The sequence below is a fragment of the Kogia breviceps genome, chromosome 3 (assembly GCF_026419965.1).
Source record: "Kogia breviceps isolate mKogBre1 chromosome 3, mKogBre1 haplotype 1, whole genome shotgun sequence".
Lineage (NCBI taxonomy): Eukaryota > Metazoa > Chordata > Mammalia > Artiodactyla > Physeteridae > Kogia > Kogia breviceps.
This window is the reverse complement of record NC_081312.1, coordinates 55,197,639-55,212,616: the sequence shown is the minus strand read 5'-3', so window position 1 is coordinate 55,212,616 and position 14,978 is coordinate 55,197,639. Positions and strand designations below refer to the sequence as shown.

General features: G+C 38.7%; 1 protein-coding gene across 2 annotated transcripts in view; it reads left to right on the top strand.

Annotated features, from left to right (window-relative positions):
* The first annotated feature begins 97 nt into the window (after positions 1 to 97).
* TOGARAM1 (TOG array regulator of axonemal microtubules 1) overlaps positions 98 to 14,978 on the top strand; it is an 81,604-nt gene continuing 66,723 nt past the window's right edge. Inside the window, exon 1 of one of the 2 annotated variants that reach the window (XM_067028508.1) lies at positions 98 to 2,357. In XM_067028508.1, the coding sequence (XP_066884609.1) occupies positions 312 to 2,357 (2,046 nt within the window). In that variant the 5' untranslated portion in view covers positions 98 to 311. The remainder of the gene's footprint in view (positions 2,358 to 14,978) is intronic. The other variant, XM_059058950.2, reaches the window with a different exon arrangement.

Below are 14,978 nucleotides of genomic sequence, written 5' to 3'. Positions count from 1 at the left end.
ATGTGGACTACATGACCCAGCATTCATCACGGCAGATTGATTTCCGGGTCAAGAGGTCCGCTCTGGGTACATCACCATGGAAGCGATCGGTTTGGTCACGTGGTGCCCCTGGTTACACCCGGAGGCAGCTGTGCGGTATGGGGCTCAGACGGGGGCCATTTTGCCGAAGGCAGTCTCCTGGAGTTGGGGGCTTAAGCTGTTCTTTTTCCTCCTCTGCAGCTTGAGGCTTGGAGAAGAACAGGAAGGCTGGGCTCCATCGAGCCCTTCGGAGACGATGGTTTCCTACAGGCTCCGCCACTTGACGACCCTTCATGGCGGCTTCGCCCTTCGCGCTGCTCCCGCTGCCGCCCCTTCCAGCCTTCTGTGCCTATCGCTTCCAGAGCCGCAGTCGTCCTCCCGCCCCAGAGACTGATGATAGACGAGGTGGGGGCGCCATGAGAGGCGAAAAAAACTGCTGCTGCCGTGGAGCTACCGGAGAGCACGGTTCCTGCCCCCCGACACCTTCGCCTCTGGCCTCGACCCTCTTGATGCCCGCGGAGGCAATCTCAAGTAATTGGTCTGGGTCTGGAGGTGGTTTGTCAGGGGGAGATGAAGAGGAGACTCGGCTCCTTCAACAACTCCGGACAGCGCCGGATCCTTCCGAGGCCTTCCAGGCTTTACAGGCTGCTTTGCCGCGCCGGGGCGGTAGACTTGGCTTCCCCCGACGAAAGGAAGCATTGTATAGGGCCCTGGGCCGAGTGCTTGTGGAAGGAGGTAGTGATGAGAAGCGACTCTGCTTGCAACTCCTCTCGGACGTTCTCCGGGGTCAGGGGGAGGCAGACCAGTTGGAAGAGGCCTTTAGCCTAGCACTTCTGCCTCAACTAGTTGTCTCCTTACGAGAAGAGAATCCAGCCCTGCGGAAAGATGCGCTGCAGATCCTACACGTGTGTCTGAAACGTAGTTCTGGACAGGTGCTGAGAATGCTTATACAACAAGGACTGGAAAGTACCGATGCCCGGCTTAGAGCTTCCACGGCATTACTGTTCCCTATCTTGCTTACTCCTGAGGATTTGTTGCTCGGCCTAGATCTTACCGAGGTGATAATATCCTTAGCCCGAAAGCTTGGCGGTCAGGAGATAGAAGAAGAATCTGAGACAGCCTTCTCTGCACTTCAACAAATTGGGGAGCGTCTTGGCCAAGAGAGGTTTCAGTCATATATCTCTCGCCTGCCTTCTGCCCTGAGGAGACACTACAATCGCCGCCTGGAGTCCCAGTTTGGAAGTCAGGTTCCTTATTATTTGGAACTTGAAGCCTCTGGATTTCCTGAAGATCCCCTTCCCAGTGCAGTGCCTCTTTCCAACAGCAATCTTAAATTTGGGATTATTCCTCAGGAGCTGCATTCAAGGTTGTTAGATCAGGAAGACTATAAGAACCGGACTCAGGCTATTGAGGAGCTAAAACAGGTGATGGGACGCTTTAACCCTAGTTCCACCTCTCATTCTAGCCTCGTCGGTTTCATTAGTTTGATGTATAATTTGTTAGACGATTCTAACTTCAAAGTGGTCCATGGCACACTTCAAGTCCTGCATTTACTGGTTGTTCGTCTTGGAGAGCAGGTACAACAGTTCTTGGGACCAGTTATAGCAGCTTCTGTCAAAGTGCTGGCAGACAACAAGTTGGTGATCAAACAAGAATACATGAAAATCTTCCTCAAGCTAATGAAGGAAGTAGGCCCTCAACAGGTGCTTTGCTTACTCCTGGAACATGTCAAACATAAGCATTCCAGAGTGAGAGAGGAAGTGGTGAACATTTGCATCTGCTCCCTCCTGACCTATCCCAGTGAGGATTTTGACTTATCCAAACTGTCTTTTGATCTTGCCCCAGCTCTTGTAGATAGCAAACACCGGGTACGCCAAGCAGCTCTTGAAGCCTTTGCTGTGTTGGCATCATCAATGGGCTCAGGTAAAACCAGCATCCTTTTCAAAGCTGTGGATACTGTTGAGCTGCAAGATAACGGAGATGGAGTGATGAATGCTGTGCAGGCCAGATTGGCTAGGAAAACCCTCCCAAAGTTAACAGAACAGGGATTTGTGGAGTATGCAGTACTCATGCCATCATCTGCCCAGGGTAGATCAAGCCATTTGGCACGTGGAGCAGATACAGACTGGCTTTTGGCAGGTAACAGAACTCAGAGTGCACACTGTCACTGTGGTGACCACACAAGAGATAGCATGCAAATTTATGGATCTTACAGTCCAACTATCTGTACTCGAAGGGTACTAAGTGCAGGAAAAGGAAAAAATAAATTACCATGGGAAAATGAGCAGCCTGGAGTCACAGGAGGAAACCAGACCTCCAATTCAAAGGAAATAGAACAGGTATGCATCTTCCCTAATTTCCTTGAGTTGAAGCAATGAAAGAATTTAAAATGAAAGTATGCTTGTAATGACTTAAAGGTGAGGCTCCTTGAGGGCTGTATGCTTTGTTTTTAAGTCAATTTGCTGATGTGTCTATTATAATGAGACAGGTTTGGTTGGTTAGGTAGGTTTCCTGCTTGATTGATTGGATTAAATTTGAGGCACAATTTGATATAGACAATGCTTGGATTTCAGTTTTGGCCTGTCAGTTTGGCTTATCTGTTATCTCATTCATACAACAAACACCGAATACCTGGTAGGTGCCAGATAAAGAGCCAAGTTCTGGGAAGGAAGATGAGACCAGTTCTGCAGAGTTTAGGGAAAAGTTCAGACCTATAAACAGGCAGTTACAAATGTGTTAAGTGCTAAAATAGAAATATAAAGGGTCCTGTGGGAATACTGAAAATAGAAAAAATAATTCCACTGGAAAAGTAAAAAAAAAGCCTTCGAATAAGATATGACATCTGAACTGAGATTTTTTTCCTCAAAAGTTTTTATTTTGAAAATTCCAAATCTGTAGGTTACTTAAAAGAATAGTACAGGGGATATTCATATGCTTCATCTGTATTTACCACATTACCATCTATAATGAGATGAACTTTACATGACATCACCTCATGATGTAATATCAGGTGTCCCACTATTGGTGATGCTAAGTTTTTTTTTGTTTTTTGTTTTTTGTTTTTCTGGTACGCGGGCCTCTCACTTCTGTGGCCTCTCCCGTTGTGGAGCACAGGCTCCGGACGCGCAGGTTCAGCGGCCATGGCTCACGGGCCCAGCAGCCCCGCGGCACGTGGGATCTTCCCGGACCGGGGCACGAACCCGTGTCCCCTGCATCCGTAGGCAGACTCTCAACCACTGCGCCACCAGGGAAGCCCAGATGCTAAGTTTTATAACTTGGTTAAGGTGGTGATAGCCATATCACTCTATTGCAAAGGTTGATTTTCCTCTTTATAATTATCACATGATCTGAAGGATGATACTTTGAGACCTTATGGATATGTCAACGACCTTCCACCCCTGTTGTTAGCATCCACTAATGATCCTTACCTGTATATTTATTACATTGGGAACTACAAAAAAGGGTGACACTTCTGAAAATTCTAATGGTCCTTCTGTATTTGTTACCTGGCATTCTTTTTTTATTTTATGTGTAATAATTAAATACATTAATATTCCTTTTGATGCTAAAATTGATTTGACCAGTGGCTGGCTCCTGTGTCCTTTCTCATGACTCTAGTCTTTGAACACTTCCTTAACTTAAACATAATATGATGCCCAGGCTTACGTTGTATTTTTCTTGCTCCAGACCTGGAATCAACCTTTTTTCCAAGAGCCCAAGAACTGCTTTTTTTAGTGGAGAGTGGAATTTTAAAACCAAAGTCTGGGTATAGATGTGCTCACTGCTATTGCTTATCATTATGCATTGGTCCTTTCAGTGGATAGAACCAGGGAATACCTTTATTTATTTATTTATTTATTTAAATTTTATTTATTTTTTGGCTGCGTTGGGTCTTCGTTGCTGTGCGTGGGCTTTCTCTAGTTGCGACGAGAGGGGGCTACTCTTCGTTGCGGTGTGCAGGCTTCTCATTGTGGTGGCTTCTCTTGTGGAGCACGGGCTGTAGGGCGTGTGGGCTTCAGTAGTTGTGGTGCATGGGCTCAGTAGTTGTGGCTCGTGGACTCTAGAGCGCAGGCCCAGTATCTGTGGCGCAGAGGCTTAGTTGTTCCAAGGCATGTGGGGTCTCTCCGGACCAGGGATCGAACCTGTCTGCCCTGCATTGGCAGGCGGATTCTTAACCACTGTGCCACCAGGGAAGTCCCAATACCTTTTTTATTTTTTTAAAACAAATTCATACTGATACCTCCAATTCAAATCCAGCACTACAAGGTTCTTACTCATCTTCCTTTAGTCCATATTTGTATCTCCCTTCTCCCACAGTATAACTCTGGTCCCCAATATCAGTTATATTTATTCATATGCTGTATCCTACAGTACACAAAAAATAATTACTACACCAGTAATACAACAACTAACTACCTACTAAGTAAAGTTCAAGATTTCTTTGCAGTTGTTTTTATGCTTAGAATTATCTAACAGTCATATGGTCAAACTTTTCTTAAATTAATTGGCTTATAGGTGATTATAATTGAAATGGTATGATAAAAGATGAATAGGAATTTGCTAAGTGTGGATGCATCCTGGTGAATTTCAGACTGAAGATATATATGTTCAGAGACACTGAATTGTAAAAGGACTTAGCGAGTTAATAAAAAATGGTGAATTTCTAAACAGCTGAAACAAGGAGTTTGGTGGGAAGCAACAGAAGATGAAACTAGAATGTAGGCAAGGACGAAGTATGGAGATCATTTTTGTAAATAAGGAGTTCGTGCCTTTCTCAGAATGGATGGAGGAGAACTGTGTTCTCTCTTGTTCCTTTTAATTCTAAAATTTTTCATTTTTTAAAAAAATAATTTTTCCATATTTACATAATTTAGTCATATGGTTTTTCTCATATATTTGTCATATAACGACCAGGCAATGAATGATTTTCTGTAAGCATTTATTTTAACACGGCTTGTTATGTGTCAAATCTAAAATGTTAGTGTAGGGAGTTCTCTGGCAGTCCAGTAGTTAGGACTTGGTGCTTTCACCACTGTGGCCCAGGTTCAATCCCTGGTTGGGGAACTAAGATCCCACAAGCTGGGACTTCCCTGGTGGCGCAGTGGTTGAGAGTCTGTCTGCCAATGCAGGGGACACGGGTTCAAGCCCTGGTCGGGGAATATCCCACATGCCACGGAGCAACTAAGCCTGTGTGCCACAACTACTGAGCCTGCATGCCACAACTACTGAAGTCCACATGCCTAGAGCCCACGCTCTGCAAAAAGAGAAGCCACCACAGTGAGAAGCCCGCACACCGAAACAAAGAGTAGCCCCTGCTCTCCGCAACTAGAGAATGCCCATTCACAGCAACGAAGACCCAACAGAGCCAAAAATTAATTTTAAAAAAAAAAGATCCCACAGGCTGCATGGTGCAGCCTAAAAAAAAAAGTTAATGTATTAAGATTCTGGTGCTGGCTAAAGCACCAAGAATCTTAAAATTAACACCTTTCTGAAATTCTAGTGTAGATATATATTGCTTTTGAAAGACGTTATGGTGAAATTAAAAATTATCCCAGAAATTAAGTGATACAGTTGTACTTCAGTATCTGAGGGAGATTTGTGTCAGGATACCCAAGCATACCAAAATCCACAGATGCTCAAGTCCCTTATATAAAATGGCATATTTTAGTTGCATATAACCTTCTCCTGAATGCTTTAAATCATTTCAAGATTACTTATAGTATCTAATACAATGTAAATGCTATATATATAGTTGTAAATGCTATGTATTGCCAAGGAATGGAAAATTCAAGTTTTGCTTTTTGGAACTTTCTGGAATTTTTTTTTTTAAAAAACATTTCCCATCCACTGTTGGTTGAATCTGTGGATGTAGAACCCACCAATTTGGAGGGCTGACTGTACTTTCTTGCTCAGAAATGGTCTGTAGAAGAACTACATTGGAAATTATCTTAATGGAGGACATTGATTAAATATTTAAATATTTTTATGTGTGCAGTTTTTTAAAGTACATATATTTTTTAAAAATTAATAAATACTATATTTTCAAGCAGATGAATAGAGCACAGAGAATTTTTAGGACAGTGAAATTATTTTGTATGATACTACAATGATGGATACTGGTCATGGATATGTTTCTCCAAACCCATAGAATGTACAACACCAAAAGTAAACCCTAATATAAATCTATGGATTTTAGATGATAATGATGTGTCAGTGTAGGTTCATCAGTTGTACCACTCTGGTAGGGATGGTGTTAGTGGAGGGTGGGTATCTGCTATATGTGTGGGTGTGAGAAGGGGATATATAAGGGAACTCTCTGTACTTTCAATTTTGCTGTGAACCTAAAACTGCTCTAAAATATAGAGGAAGAGAGGGAGGTAAAGAGAGATAACTCAAATTTGAATGAGGTAACAAAATGCATAATAAATCCATGAATAGGAAGATCCCCAAAAATGGAAGTTAATTTGGGGGAAAATGAGATTTAGGTAGAGGAAGATAGAACACTCAACTCAGTTTGTTGAAGACCACTATTCAAGAGACAAGGAAAGAACTAGAGATGTAGAACTTGGAAGTCCCATATTGAGAAATAATTGTTGAAACTGTGAGATTGGCGGGGCTCTCCAATGAAGGGCATTTAGAGTAAGAGCAGAGTGCTTAAGACTCAATTTTAGCCTATAGGCCCATTTAAGGAATAGCAGTAGGAGATAGAACCATACAAGGCAAAGAGAAAGACTGCCTAAGAGTTGGAAGAGAACCAAGAACGAACAAAGGTTTTAGAAGTGAAGTAAAGAAAGTGTTTCAGGAAGTACATTAGTACTGTTAAATGCAGGAGACTGAGGAGAATTAAATCTGAAAAAGCATGATTTGTTCTTATATATTCAGCCAGCTACTTGTAAAATAATTTTTGAAGGTACTTTTCTCATAATTTTATCTTTCTTAATTTTCCCTTAATAATTCTTCTGATTGTAAAAAATTATAGTGCTTATTATAGAAAATTTGGAAAATATAAAAAGACAATACAAAGAAGAAATACAAAGAAGAATTTTAAAATTTTCAGCAATCTCACTACTGAGACCTCCTGTGAATATTTTATTGCCTGTTCTTCAAGTATCATTTCAATTTATTTATACAAATGTAGATTATTTTTTCTATACACAAACGTCTCCCCCTTCCACTTTACCATGAACGTTTTTTTCTTGAAAATAAATAATTTGTAGTAGGATCTTTATTAGCTGTTTAATATTAGATCATATAAGTCTGTTTAGCTGTTCTCTTAGTTTTGAATATTTAGGCTTTTTAATTCTGTTTTTATTTCCACAATTTGGTTGATTATTTTTGTGCCCTGACATATAGACTGATAACCAGATTCCTATGGTATTCTGGTTATCAGAAACTGCATCTCTTTCTGTGCTTTCATGACTTTTAATGGTTTAGTGGGGTCCAGTAATCAGGCATCACTAGCTGGCTGCTGTGTTAGCTATATTTTTTCTAACAGATTTCTCTACAACGTATTAAGAGTTACAGTAACCTAGACTGAAAAGTAAGGAGCATATGTGCTTTACGTGTATGTAGTTACTAGATCTGTAACTTTTTCAAGGTAGAAGATTTGGTTATTGGAAGTGTAATTGGGACATGGACGAAAGTGGTTTTAGACAGACCAAATTTATAAGTTTATGAGATGAATTGATAAGGAAATACAGTCAGTAAGCATTTACTAAACATCTTTTTGATCATCCACTGTGTGTGAAGCCAAGTTCGAGCTTATAGATTACTCTTTAAAACACCGCCTAGCATTTTTTTCCTCTGTTGGTATTTAGCACAAGAGCCATGTCTTCTTTCTTCTCAATGATGGTAAGCACTGTGCTGATAGGGACTATTTTTGTTTGTTTGTTTATATAACAGTACTAACGTAGTGCTGTGCCTACAATCAGTATCAACAAATATCTGTTAAGTGAGAAAATAGAATCTAAGGGTTTGAGGGTGAAAGAAAAGACCAAGCAAGATATAGCAGGATGTAGTGGGATGAGTTATTACTAGGTTTTATTTTTAAATAGGAAACACCCGATTTGAAAGAAGCGGAGAAAGAAGCTACCAATGACTTCAACTTGCCTACTCTGTCTTGTACTGTGGTAGATTTTAGATTTGCAAGGAACATATGATTTGATCCCTGTAATCATATTTGAGAATCAAATTTGAGAGAGAAAGGCAAGGAATTGATGTCCCTAAACACTGAGTGAGTCAGGAACACAGGTATATAGAGAGGTTAGCTTTGGAATAGAGGCAGAAGTCTTGCCGCTCCGCGGCACGTGGGATCTTCCCGGACCGAGGCACGAACCCGTGTCCCCTGCATCGGCAGGCGGACTCTCAACCACTGCGCTACCAGGGAAGCCCCGAGGCAAAAGTCTTTTATTCTAGAATTGGAGGAAAAATAAAAGGAAGATGACTTAGGATTCAGAAAAATTTTGAGACAGCAAAATATTTTTTGAAGTCAAAAGTAAGGAAGACATGAGCTCTGAAATAGTGCTTATCGAATTTTAATGTGCATATGAATACCTCAGGATCTTGTTAAAATACAGATTCTGGTTCAGTTTGGGAGGAGTTCTGAGACTACATGTCTAATAAGCTTCTAGGTGTTGCTGATGCTGCTGATTTGTGATTCATATTTTGAGGGCAGGGCTCTAATATTAGGCTTCCATATTCTGGTACACTAAGAGGCAAGCTGAGAATGGAAAATAGAGGATCAGGGATTTGAAGAATGTGGGAAAGATTTAGAATACTTAATGTGACAAAGTTAAACGTAATAGAAAATCCCAAATTATTAAGTTGCACTAATGTATTTGGTGTGAACTTAATCCTAAAAATTGAAATTTTCCTTGGATAGTACATCATTTCCAGTAAGTAGTCTTTAATTTTCTTTTGAAAATAAGATTGGAGGGCTTCCCTGGTGGCGCAGTGGTTAAGAATCCGCCTGCCAATGCAGGGGACACAGGTTCAAGCCCTGTTCCGGGAAGATCCCACATGCTGCGGAGCAGCTAAGCCCGTGAGCCACAACTACTGAACCTGTGCTCTAGAGCCCACGAACCACAACTACTGAGCCCATGTGCCACAACTACTGAAGCCCGTGTGCTTAGAGCCCGTGCTCTGCAGCAAGAGAAGCCACCACAATGAGAAGCCCACGCACCGCAAGGAAGAGTAGCCCTCGCTCACTGCAACTAGAGAAAGCCCGCGCACAGCAACAGAAGACCCAATGCAGCCAAAAAATAAAAAATAAAATAAACATGTATGATTGGAATATCTGAAAGAGAAAAACCCTTAGTTTTAAAACATGTCAAAATCATAAACAATCCGGAAAGCATATTTAATATCAGTGTAGATGTTGGATTGTTTCCAATAAGTAGTCATTAATTTTCTTTTTAAAATTTTATTGAGATATCTGAAGTATTTGGAAAACTTTTAATTTTTAAAATTTATTTATTTATTTTTGGTTTTGGCCAAGCTGCATGGTTTGCAGGATCTTACTTTCCCGACCAGGAATTGAACCTCCAGCCAGGGCAGTGAAAGCGCCAAGTCCTAACCACTGGACCACCAGGGAATTCCCAAAAAACTTTTATTTGTAATACTTGTCAAAATCATGAGTAACCCCAAAGCATATCTATTCTCAGAGTAAACGATCTATTTAATTTAAAAATAAGTTTTTAAAAATAAACCTTATAAAGCATATTAAATAAGGCAATGTAGGTATTATATTGATTTTACGATCTAAAAAAAAGCTGTAACAATTCCCTTGATAAATGGACGAAACATACCCATTTCCTTGTATACATATTTTTATTGCCCTGTAACTTTTTAACCTAAGGCAGCATCAGCTATATATATATTAAATATAACCTTACCCAAAGACACCAACTTTTGTTTCCTCACAGACAAAAAACTAAAAGTCATGTAACCAGGAACTGTCTTTTTATATATATCCTTTTCATAATGATTTAAGTGGCAAAAATAAACATGCATTTGTCATCATCCAAAGGCATTTATATATCCTTTAACCTATTTATTTGATGGTTATCCTGTAATATGTAACAGACAAGGGTAACTTTAACATGGGGAACTATATTTAATATCCTGTGGTAAATAATAATGGAAAAGAATATATATATGTGTGACTGAGTCACTTTGCTATACAGCAGAAATTAACAATGTTGTAAATCAACTATACTTCAATAAAATTTTTTTAAAAGTATTGTGATCAGTGATTTGCATTTTTATCATAATTAGAAATTAGGTTTTAAAGATTTTTCATTAATTCAGTTTTGTATTAGTCTAAAATCTTAAAGTTAACTGAGCCTAGAAATTATAATGTAAGCTAATGTATTAAGCATTATAAAATTTATGGCATTAAAAGAATTGATCCCTTTTAATAAAGATATTATCTATTATAACATTTAATTGAACACATGATTTTACAATTTTATATTTTGAAAATGAGTGATGTTAATGTATCCAACCAGTGAAACCAGTAGAGGAAATTTAAGAAATTTAAGTTAATTAGGCGTTTCCTGAGAGGATGAGTTCAAGTTTGCACAAACAATTATATCATACTGATATTATTTTTAAATATATATATTTATTTATATTTTGGCTGCATCAGGTCTTAGTTGCGGGACGTGGGATCTTTCATTGGGGTGCACGGGATCTTTCATATTGGCGCATGGACTTCTCTCTAGTGGCATGGGCTCAGTAGTTGCCCTGTGGCATGTGGTATCTTAGTTCCCTGACCAGGGATCGAGCTGGCATCCCCCGCATTGCAAGACGGATTCTTAATCATTGGACCACCAGGGAAGCCCCCTAATATTATTTTTACATGGTGATAAAACCTGGGCAAAGACAAAAAGCTGTTTTCAAATGAATGAGTCTGATTTGTCCAAAGAGCCATCTTAAATAGAATTTTTATGTGAATTTTTTCCATAAAAGTGTATGCAGTGTATTAAAACTTTTAAGTTTAAGTACATTTTTTTCCCTTATTCTTTAACCTAGTAACCAAGGTCATTAATTAAACCCACAGCTAGTCTCTGTTTTCCCTTGAATGTATAACTTTTGGCAAGACCCTTTTTCCTTAAAGAGCCAGTACATTTAAATCATCAGCAATAAAAGTTGCAGCATCAACTTCTACTTTTTGGGGGGCGTTTTACTTCGTTTAATGTGATATAAGCACTTAACCTAGTAATAATGATTTTTTTTTTTTTTTTTTTTTTTTTTTTTTTTTTGTGGTATGCGGGCCTCTCACTGTTGCGGCCCCTCCCGCCGCGGAGCACAGGCTCCGGACGCGCAGGCCCAGCGGCCATAGCTCACGGGCTCAGTTGCTCCGCGGCATGTGGGATCCTCCCGGACCAGGGCACGAACCCGTGTCTCCTGCATTGGCAGGCAGACTCCCAACCACTGCGCCACCAGGGAAGCCCAATAATGATTTTTATAAGCCAATTGGAACAAGAGTTTGTTCCAGTTGATATTATCCTGATTAACTAATATTGTCTATAGCAAGACAAGATATACCAATTTGCTCAAAAAATTTCATATTCATAAAATGGAAATTTTTTTTACTTTCTACATAACTTAGAGGATCTAATTATGATAAATCAATAGAATTTAAGGTAGAAGCAGGTGCCAATCTATTAAGAATATTGAGCAGCTAAAGAAACAAAAATATAATTAGATTCAGTAGGTTCATCAAGGAAGCATCATTGTTGAGTGTGTTGGTTTTAAATATATTTCCACAAATACTTTGAAATTCTTTACCTGAAGAATTGGAGTCCAGTTCCCCTCACCCTGAATGTGTCTGGACTTACTGACTCACTTCTAACAAATAAAGTAGAAATGGTGGTGTGTGACTTCATAAACTAGGTCATAAAAAGGCATTTTAGCTTCCATCTTGGTTGCTCTCTTTCTCTGGTCACTTGCTCTGGAGGAACTCAGCTGCTATGTTGTGAGCAGCCCTTTGGAGAGGCCCAGATGGCAAGGAACTGAGGCCTCCTACCAGTAGTCACCTGAGTGAACTTCAGTGATCCTTCAGTCTCAGTCAGGCCTTCAGTTGACAGCAGCCTAGCCAACATCTTGATTGCAGCCTCAGAGATATCTAAACCATCCAGTTAAGTTGCTTCCAAATGTCTGATCCATAGAAAGAGCGACAATTATGTTTGTTGTTTTAAGCTACTGTATTTTGGGATAACTCATTACACAGCAATAGATAACTATTAGATTGAGAATTGTGGCTCCCAGGAATTTGGTGAGACTTTTTTTTTTCCAATGCCCATATCCTTTACAATAATGGCATTAAATTTTCTTAGTTTTTAAAAGGCTAAACTTGCTTAAGTTTGGAACACTATTAAATATTGTGCTGTTTGGCTTTTGGAAACCATCGTTTTTCTAAGTTTTTCTAATTTATAATTAAGTTTCTTTACTGTCCTTTAGCTTTAGAATTCTAAAATAATGTTAATTTGCAGTTATTTATTTAGAGTAATCGAAGAAAGCTGACCATTGTTTGTTAAGGATTTTGTTTTCTTTATTTTTGGTATAAGAATTTGATTTTTATAGATATTGTTAGGTATTGGGCCCATAATAAGTAACATGAAAAAAACCTTAATTTTGGATGGAGGAAGAAGGCTCTGGTTATTGGAGTAAAGGAGCTCATATCCATACATTTACAAAACAAGCAAAAACAACATACCAATAAGGAAACGAGATTCCAGATTCCCTGTCAGCTGCCACCTGACAAGCAGACTGCTATCCAGCAGAAATCACCTGATAGACCATGAAATCAAAACCCACTTCCATCATTGATGCCATCTGTGTGGAAACTATTGTCCATGTGCCCAGTCAAAATCAGAACCAGAAACAGACTTTATCAAGAATCAGATTCACTGCAAGAGCCCTATTGCTCAGCGAGTTACGTGAGAAAAGGTTCACTGAGGACTCAACGGTCCAAGTCTCAGAAAAGGTACACTTTGAGGCCATGTGTTTGATTCTCAAGTTAGGACCCAGAAGGGCAGTATATTACTGACATCTCCAGAAATACACATCAAAGAGCAGTCAGAAGCCTTTGGTTTGTTATTTTGCAATTTGTTTTCTTACATGAGAGAGAGTCAGCTAATAGGCTAAATCAAGGAAAAACCAGGAGTGAGAAAAGAGAAAAAAATTATTACAGACTAGATATAGTTAAGTCTTGTTTGTACATTTTGTGGGTAAACTGGTTAGCTGATACCTACAAAGAGTTCAGTCTGGGTATTCTGTTCTTATGTAGGAAGACGAAGGATATCAAAGAAACCATTTTAGTTGTTTTTAAAAAATACTTACTATGCAACAATCTTTCTAAGGTCTGCTAGTCTCCTTCCATCAGCACTGGTACCTTATGCCAGGTATGTGCCATTTCCCTCACTGAAATTCCTTACTTGTCAATATACAAAAAAAATTTGGAAGCAACCCAAATGTTCAATAATAGGAGAATGGCATATCTAGTCAATAGAATATTATGCAGCCTTTAAGCATAGTTGATGTCCTTAGACCTAGCAATTCCATTTTTAGTATTTCTGTAGAACCATATATTTCTCTTTATATATATTATATTTCTGTAGAGCATATAATGCACAAGGATATGTGCATAATCATGTTCACTACAAGACTGTAATAGTAAAAAGTTGTGACAAGGAAAATGTCCATCAGTTGGGAACTATGAGTCCAACCATAATGTGGAATACTGGGCAACAGTTAAAAAGAGTAAGAAGATTTGTACGGATTAACCTGGAAGGATATCTACAATATGCTGAGTACTAACTATGTGCCAGAGTAGTATATGATCTATTTTTGTTTCTTTTTTAAATTGCTTACTGAAAAATGTATATATATTAAGAACTGTTAACAGAGTTTATCCACATGATTCTAGTGAAAAGGGTGCCAAAGAAGAATTTGACTTTTTATCTTTTTTTTTTTTTTTTTTTTTTTTTTTAGTATAAGTAGTTACTACTTTTTGTAATGAAAGTTTGTAGCACTTATGAGAGGTTTTAATAACATGGGAATTATAATGTTTATAATAATATTTCATTATAATGTTAAGTGCAAAACTGGGGTATAAAACTTGTTATGTATGGTATCACAACTCTGTTTTCTTAAAGGTTGCATAGAAAATGATTTGAAAAAACACACAAAGATGTTTCAGAAGGTGACTTTGGAGGTAATTGGAAGGTAATTGGAATAAACTTTTTTAATGGCCACCATTAAGGAACAAGGTTGGAGTCCAGGTAAAACCAGAAAGAACTGGTAGAATATGAATGGGTCCAAAAACTGGAGGCCGGAGGTTAAGATAAATTTAGTACAAGCTCAGTAAAGGCAGGAGTATAGGTGGTTTCTGAGAGAATTAGCTATTAAAAAGTCTTTTCCTGATAATTTGCTACTAACTATGCCAAAGTGGAATTAAAACTTTTTGTAATGGAACTTCCCTGGCAGTCTAGTGGTTAAGACTCTGTGTTCCCAATGCAGGGGGCATGGGTTCTTTCCCTGGGCAGGGAACTAAAAGCCCACATACAGCCAAAAAAGAAAGAAAAAAACAACAACTATTTTTGTGATGTCCTTAACATACCTTGCCAAAAGCTGCACTAAGATGTGTTAGGTCAAAGAAATGTTTTTATGAAAAATATATAAGCAATCAAAGGTAAAGGTTAAGAGATAATAAACAGCAAGATTAAAATAGTAGATAAGACTATGTGAATTTCAAATCATTGTTAATATTAAATGTGAAACTTGCCTTTTATAACACTTTCATTTACTATAAGGAATTAAGTGAATTAAATTTTAAGATATTAACTTCAAAGACTTAAAACTCAGTTCCATCTTCCTAAGAGTCATAAGGTGCTCTAAACAGACTGCTTCATATATTGTAAATTTAGCTCACAACATTTTCAAAATATATGTGT